We start from the raw sequence: 7,857 nt of genomic DNA on the forward strand, positions 1-7,857 counted from the left end.
GGTGTAAAACAATTTTACATACTACTGTAAAAAAAAAACTTACAGAGTTACAAAAACTCGCTCCACCATTTCCTTTATGCACTGCTGTGCAAAACCACACATGGTTTTTTTTTTTTTACACCTCTGTTTTACAAAATCAACACCACCACCATTACAACCCACGAGCATATTTTTCCTTGGCTCGTTCATCTGTTTTTTTAACTCGTGTCAATGATCTTTTTACATACCATTACTCAAAAATGGTCAACGCATAAAAAACATAAAAAAGGTTACGTACCCATATCCCTTACAATACTTAGTTAATGAGCATATGCGCCCATACCTCCGATTAAAAACATTTACGTGCAATATATGAAAACATCAATATACTACCTACCACTATGACATTTCATTAATTAAACGTATGGTCAACAAAACTTAGATTTACTCCACGCTATGAATTTAATATTTGCCGTATGCAGGTTTGGAGCAGCTTCGGGCAATCAACGGTTGAAGAAAGTGGAGCACATCCGACGGTGGAGGGCAATATCGGAAGACCAACAAGTGCTGAACTTTAACCTCCGAGAAAATGACGTTGCGTTACGTCAGGGCTGAACCATGTGTCAGCTCCACATTTTCTCGGGCCCTTGTGTACGAAAACCATTCTCTGCAGGTAGGCGGTCCGAGAAATCTTTAAACCGGTTTGTGGTTTTTGCTGGCGGTTTTGGGGAGCGTACGGCTGCGTTGAAATTAGATTTCAACAAGTTGCAGATTTGACAAATCATGGAAAATGCCAAAGGCATGAATAGCCAAAACAATGCACCAATTAGAAACGTACTGAGTGAATGACGAATTACGTTGAAAAGAGGTGAGGAGTTGATATGACCAAATGCGTTGAGAAGAAATGAATGGTTGAATTCGATTTTTGTTGAAATCACTCATTATTTTCAGTTTGATTTTAGAATAATTTCGGAATTGACAATCCGGATGGTTATTGGATATTTATATTGCACTCAGCCTCTCATTTTGCAACTTGCATATCAATATCATATTCGGTCTGTTGTGTGCAGAAAAATGCAAGGCCAAGAAGGTAAAGTGGGCATGATGGTTTGCGTCACAGGAGCAGGAGGGTATATCGGATCATGGCTCGTCAAGAATCTTCTCCAGAGAGGCTACACTGTTAACGCCACCCTCAGGAACCCTAGTATGTAATACAGTTTCTTTCGCCGCTATCTGATAAGAAATTAGCTGCTATTAATTAATCAGTTTGTTCCCCGCTCTCTGATAAGAAATTAGGTTTGAGCTATTCTCGTATTTTTGTGCATGCAGATGACAAGGCAAAAGCTGGGCCTCTGTTGTCGCTGCCTGGTGCTGCAGACAGACTGAAGCTCTTCCAAGCGGATTTAAGCGAAGAGGGTGCCTTTGATTCCGCGGTGGAGGGCTGTGATGGGGTGTTCGACGTGGCCAGTCCTATGGACTTCTCCAAGCCTTCTGAGGTACTTTTTATGCATAAATTTCTATTAACATTTGATTTGTGAAGCATGAAAGGTATTAAAAGGGATTTAACAGCGTATACATTTTATATTTCTTGTGTCTTCATTAATTTTCATCTTGATTTATGCAATTTAACTTGTCTTTATCAAAAACTCTTGAGAGATAATCCTAATAAAAAGTATAAAATTATGGGACAGGATGATTTTGTTCAGCCTGCTTTGAAAGGGGTATTGAATGTATTGAAATCCTGCTCACGCGCTAAATCGGTTAGGCGTGTGGTTTATACTTCTTCGGTGGCAGCAGCTTGTCCGCTCAATCAAGAAGGCGAGCTTATTACTGGGTCCAGTCTCGACGAGTCAAACTGGACTCCAGTGGAATTCATGCGCAGGAAAGCCAGCCCTATTAGTGTACGTATATACAGTGTGAGTAGTATGGTTAAATTTGCATCTCAAATATGGTGTAACTTACAGGTCGTGGTTATCATGCGTGCAGTTCTATTACATATCCAAGACTTTGGCAGAGAAAGCAGCCATTGAGTATGGGTTAAACAGTGGCCAAATGGAGGTTGTGACAATTGGATCGGGTTACGTTGGTGGGCTAGCCATTATCTCAACATTTCCGTATTCATGTGGGTTATTATTAGACCCCATTACAGGTAAGTAATCTTTTTGTTATATGTTCGTTAAAATGTTCAGGTCTTTGCTATGGGACTTCTTTCTAAAGCTGAAACAAGCAGACCAGTAATAGGGAGCAGGCCAATGATAGCTCACTTTTATTTGAGTTGAGGAGAGGGTTTGGCAGAAAAATATGTAAAATACTTTGGTTTAAAACACTAAGGGCAGCATGACAATTTCGGTTGAAAATGTTACAGGCAATTATGAAGGATTGAAGTTGAATGAGTCGTTTCTGGGATCAGTACCGCTGGTTCATATCGAGGATTTATGTGAGGCTCATATATTTTTGATGGAGCAACAAAAAGTACAAGGTCGACATATTTGTTGTGTTTCCTCTCTCACCATTTCTCAGTTAACAGCTTTCATCCATAAACTCCATCCACATTTCACTCCAAAATTCAAGTAAGTAGCGTCTCCCATCATGTAAGTTTTTTTTGTTATATTTTTGTGGAATTATATTGATATAAAAGGTGAGGAAACTTGGTTTTATGACAGAAGCGACGGTGAAGATGATAATGTTGTTCGTGTTCCTACTTCTTCAAAGAAACTTTTGGATATGGGGTTTTCTTTCAAGTATGGCGCGGCAGAAATTTTGGATGACACAATCAAATCGGCTCAATCTTATGGACTGCTGAAATAGTTATCGCGAATGATATACTTATTTTATAAATATGTTCAAAAGGGGTTGGAATTGAATATAAATAAATTAAAATTATATTTTAGAATTTTAATTATATCATTTTAGATGGATAGTAGTCATTTAAATTTTATGAAATATTTAAAAATATTTTTAGTAATAGTAATAAATTAAAGATATTAAATGTGGTTATGTCATTTTCATTTTTTAATTAAATTGTTTAGTTAAAAAAATTATTTTATGGATATGTTATGTCAAAATGATTAATGGTTTTTTTAGGTATGTGCTATTAATAAATTGTGATATTGACCCATGGTATTGTAACAAAGTTTTTAAGCTCCATAGTTAAGAATTTGTTACATGTTTTTTTTAAATGTATATATGTTTAATTCATTTATTAGTCTTGTTTATAATTAATAATAATAATAAGCCTCTTGAGCTATGGATTTATGGTGAATGGGTCGATCGTGAAGGCTGTGCTTGTTATAGGTCACTAGTTGAAATCCCTTATAGGTGCTAGTCTACCCAAAAATAAATACTGAAAAAATTAGAATTCGATTAATTTTTATGTTTGTTTAATAAAAATTGTTAATATAGATTGATTATGAGTTAGATGTTTTGATGCCTATCAACATTTATTAATGTAACATGCGCCTAGATATCATGAGTTATTTTCACTAAGTTTAAATTGCATTTATATTTTTTGTTACTATTAAACTATTGGGCCTAAAATAGCGAGAACAAATATTGTTATTTATTATTTTAAAGGCTTTGGACAGATTATTAAAAAGAATCAAGAAGAAAAGAAAAATACTTATAATAACTCCTGGAGCAGTTGGAAACAATTGCCACCACTTTTCTCCAAAAGGGAAAAGGAAAGGCCAGCAAGGGGGCTGCAGAAGTTTCTCCCTGAGCTGGGTTGTGATACGAGTGGGAAGATTTCATTTTATGCCAAACAATCGTGTGGGTATGGGACTTGAGGCTGGACAATAGTCATGACGCCCAAGATACCCGACTGTCTTTATTTCCACAGTTAGGAGCAGGAAGTGCTCGGTGGGGGACCGTGGACATGATTGCTAGGTCCATGGCTGGGTGGTGAGACCTTCCAGAAGGATTATTGATTTGCACGAAATAAACAACTCGTAATAGATAAGTATTCAAGGAATTCTGATTATTTTTTAGAGTTAAAATGGTATGTAATAGGAGTAATGATCTCATTTCTTGTCTTAAGCTAGATACTGATAATTTATGGGAAACATTTGAATACCAAACTTGTTCATCATAGAGAAGAAAATGGATGCATAACATTTTCTCTAGTTACACTATTCGATTAATCTAATCCGAGCAGTACTATAGTATCTTGAACCTATTTAATGTCTGTTGTATAAAAGGAAAAACTACTACTATTATGGCAATAGAGTTTCAGTTTCTATCCATAACTTGTTAAACTGTAAATAACCTGGAATGGAAATCAATTTATACTATCTATACATTTATACCACTTTACCAAAAAGAATTAAACAAGATAACGATGCATTCCAAACGAGAAGGTCTACAATCTCATGTAGTAGTACTTTCATGGTAAAACAAGAGTGAGACCAAGAAATATACATATATACGTTTATGCAAAGACTGAGTATACTTCCACATTTCAATACTCATGCCTGTATTAATACCACTGAATAAATTAAGATTCGCATATATGCTAGACCATTCATTGAATTATTACAACGCACAAACAGGTAACAAAACCATGATTAAAAGAAGTATAAATCTCTGAGAAATTCAAGAACTAAAATATACATAAATATATATATATATATATATATATATATATATATATATATATATATATATATATATATATATTATATATATATATATATATATATATATATATATATATATATATATATATATATCTATATATATATATATCTATTCTAAGTATTCTTATGTTCTAAATCTCGGCTCATTCATTCCACCTTTATACAATTTACTTACAAACTTCAATAAAAATGTCACCTACAACATACTGGGTAAGGGCCAAGACTTGGCAAACGGTCCATAACTTATCCAACACTTAATACATACAAAATGATTCATAGAGTCATAATAGGCAATGTATGCCGTAACCATACTATTGAAGAGTTCAAAGAAACATTCAAAAATACTGTTTTAAGCTCTCACTGCAAACCCAACCGGGTGCATTTAGTTGCTATAACCTCCATTCCCTAAGAAAACCCTCGCGGACTTCGGATTGTGGTGATGGTTTGATTGTGCCAAGAGCCACCAAACCCTCCCACCTCATCATGGAGCCGAGCTAGAAACTTAACAAGTAGAGGGCTGATTGAGGAAAAACAACTGACCTGTAGATAGCAAAACAACGTGGCTTAGGTTTAGTGCCTCCCAAAAGACTCTTCAACCCCAACAATAGGTTCTAACTATACATGTGAAAGCATCTAGAAAACCTATTAGAAATAGACTTTGGGTTGAATAATGATAGAGAATGCCTAATGGAAAAGCATGTGAGGATTTTACCTCAGGGAAATGATGCCACTGTTGAAGCACCACGTACCTGGAAACCAACAGCAATCATTATACTTACATACCAGAGAAGAGATAAAAACTATAAGGGTGTTCCAGTTTAGAAAGAACCTGACCTCGACAATAGAAGCACATCTCTATTTGGCTCTTGGGGTCAAGGAAGAGTCCTAGACTGTCCACCAGACCATACCTACATCAAACATTGTATTAAGCTATGAAGGAATATGGTAGCTACATTTTCCCAAGCAGAGAGCAGAGCTGGTTAGCTTACCTCCTTGTCTTTTCCATCAATCGTTTGCCTCTGAAACTAAAAAATAACAATCACTCAGGAGGAGGTAAACCCTCATTCCATTGTTTATACCCTGCCTGCTATCAGAATTGTGTTCTCTCCTCACAAACAGTGCAAAATGAGATGAAAAGTCATGTTAGGTTTTCATTTTAGGTTAAATTCCCCTACCAAGTCACCTGCGCTGACCATACGCAGCATGCCATACTTACCTCTGCATTATTCACCCAAGCAGAGGAGCCATCACCTCTATCAAGGTGCGAGTAGGTGGCACATATCCATGGCTTGGTTTAGATAGCCATGTAGGAATTCCTGTGTGCCAATTAATTCCCTTAATATGCACCAAATGTGAGAGTCATTCATGACCCTTCCCTTTTGTTTACACATCGCATTGATTGGGTTAAGGTGACACATAAACATGGTAATTAAGGAGGATAAATAAAAACTTTTTATTTATTTATTTCGGGGTGTTACAAATGGTATCAGAGCCCAGATTCGTACACTGAGGCTTCTGGGTTGTTTTAACAGTCAATTAAGTTGTGATGTTCCTATAATTAATATATATATATATATATATATATATATATATATATATATATATATAAATAGCAAAATAAACTGAGTTTTGACTAATTGTAAACACAGAGAAAGAGAGAGAGAAGGTGAATTAGCATCAAGAGTAAAATGCATAGGAGTCCCAGATCATCGAGCCAGCCGGAGGTACATTATGTAGAAGCCAACCAAGAATTATGGGTGCAATTGGGAGAAGAATCGAGACAGGCTAATGCTGCCTTACTTGAGACAGTACAACAGCTTCGAGCAGAAATGATGAACCTAAGATCAGACAATGAACGTTTACGACAGGAGCAGGAAAAGATTCTTAAAATTTTGTCAGATCGGCAAAATCAAAGAGGACTAGATCCTAGTACAGAAAATAGGGAAAAGACCCCAACTGCTCATAATGAAGAAGATTAGGTAGAATTTGTGGAGGGTCACAAAGAAGAATATGAAGGGCATTCAGATAATGTTTTTAACCAAAGAAATCCAAAAAGACCAAAGATATAACTACAAGGCGAGCTCAAAAAAATCAGACCCTCACTATTAGAAGGAGAGTCAGAAGAAGCGGCAGAAGCTTATCTGATAGACATGGATACATACTTCCAGATTTATGAATATACTAAAAAACTTAAAGAAAGATTGGTAGTGTACCGATTACGAGGAAAAGCCACCCTCTAGAGGGAAGAAATTAAAACCCTAAGAAGATTGATGAGGAGCAAGTAACATGGCAAGAATTTCAGAAATACTTTAAAGACAAATATTTAACAGAACGTTATTATGACAAAAAAGAAAAAGAGTTCCATGAATTGGGATTGGGAACCCTAACCATGGATGAATACGTAGCACGCTTTACTTCCTTGTTGCGTTACATCCCATATATGCAAAAAGAGAAAGCTAAGATCCAATGGCTTATTAGCAGTTTTCCCAACTTGATGAAGGAGAAATTAGAATTTGACTACCCCAGAACCATGGATGGTGCGGTTCGGAAGGCTCACATCTGTTATCAAAAGATGAAGCAGAAAAATGAAGGATCTAATGGAGTTGCTACCAAGAAAATGAGGGATTTGGCACCAAACAGAGATCCAAAAATCATGCATGGCAGAAACAATCAACAAAGGACTTTTGGAAAGTTTTCAAGAAACCCACCCAGGACTTAGACATTCAATGAAAATAGACAACCTAAAGGAATTAGCAGGACTTTTACTGAATAGCTAGTAAAACTGACACTACAATGTTGGGGATGCGGAGAAGCACATTATTACAAAAACTTCCCGTAGAGAGCTCATACTAAGCAAATTTCTAACATGCAAGAAGCCTCTATGGTAGGGGATATTGGAAGGAGCATGCCCAGGATTAATGTGGCTTTGGACAATCATCAGGCTAAATATCAACCCACCATGATCGAATGCGAAGGTATGATTGTTGGTCAATCTGTTTCTATTTTATTTGGTCCAGGTGCTAGCCTGAGTTATATTATTCCTAAAGCAGTAGAAAGATGTCAACTGCAAAGTAGTAAATACAAACAATCATGGCGAGTTCAACTAGACACTGGTACCAAAATAAAGGTGCCAGCCCAAACAGAAAACCGCCCTATTATAATTTCAGAATAGTCTATCCAGGTCAATCTGAATATTCTTCCCCTAGGCTCATATGATGTATTAATAGGGATGGATTGGCTAGAA

The 7,857-nt window shown here is 36.2% G+C and overlaps 1 protein-coding gene across 1 annotated transcript; it reads left to right on the forward strand.

Moving 5' to 3' along the window:
- Positions 1-995: 995 nt before the first annotated feature.
- On the forward strand, positions 996-2,878 carry LOC149166040 (putative anthocyanidin reductase). The gene is made up of 6 exons (XM_089432454.1): positions 996-1,183; positions 1,309-1,475; positions 1,671-1,880; positions 1,966-2,128; positions 2,345-2,549; positions 2,643-2,878. Exons 1-6 carry the CDS (start codon positions 1,054-1,056, stop codon positions 2,785-2,787), a joined length of 1,020 nt encoding a protein of 339 aa, XP_089288580.1. The 5' UTR covers positions 996-1,053; the 3' UTR covers positions 2,788-2,878.
- Positions 2,879-7,857: the final 4,979 nt, after the last annotated feature.

This window comes from Pinus tabuliformis, chromosome 5_1, assembly GCF_031772625.1.
Source record: "Pinus tabuliformis cultivar Carrire ecotype Pingquan chromosome 5_1, CPIR1, whole genome shotgun sequence".
In the NCBI taxonomy this organism is placed as follows: Eukaryota; Viridiplantae; Streptophyta; class Pinopsida; order Pinales; family Pinaceae; genus Pinus; species Pinus tabuliformis.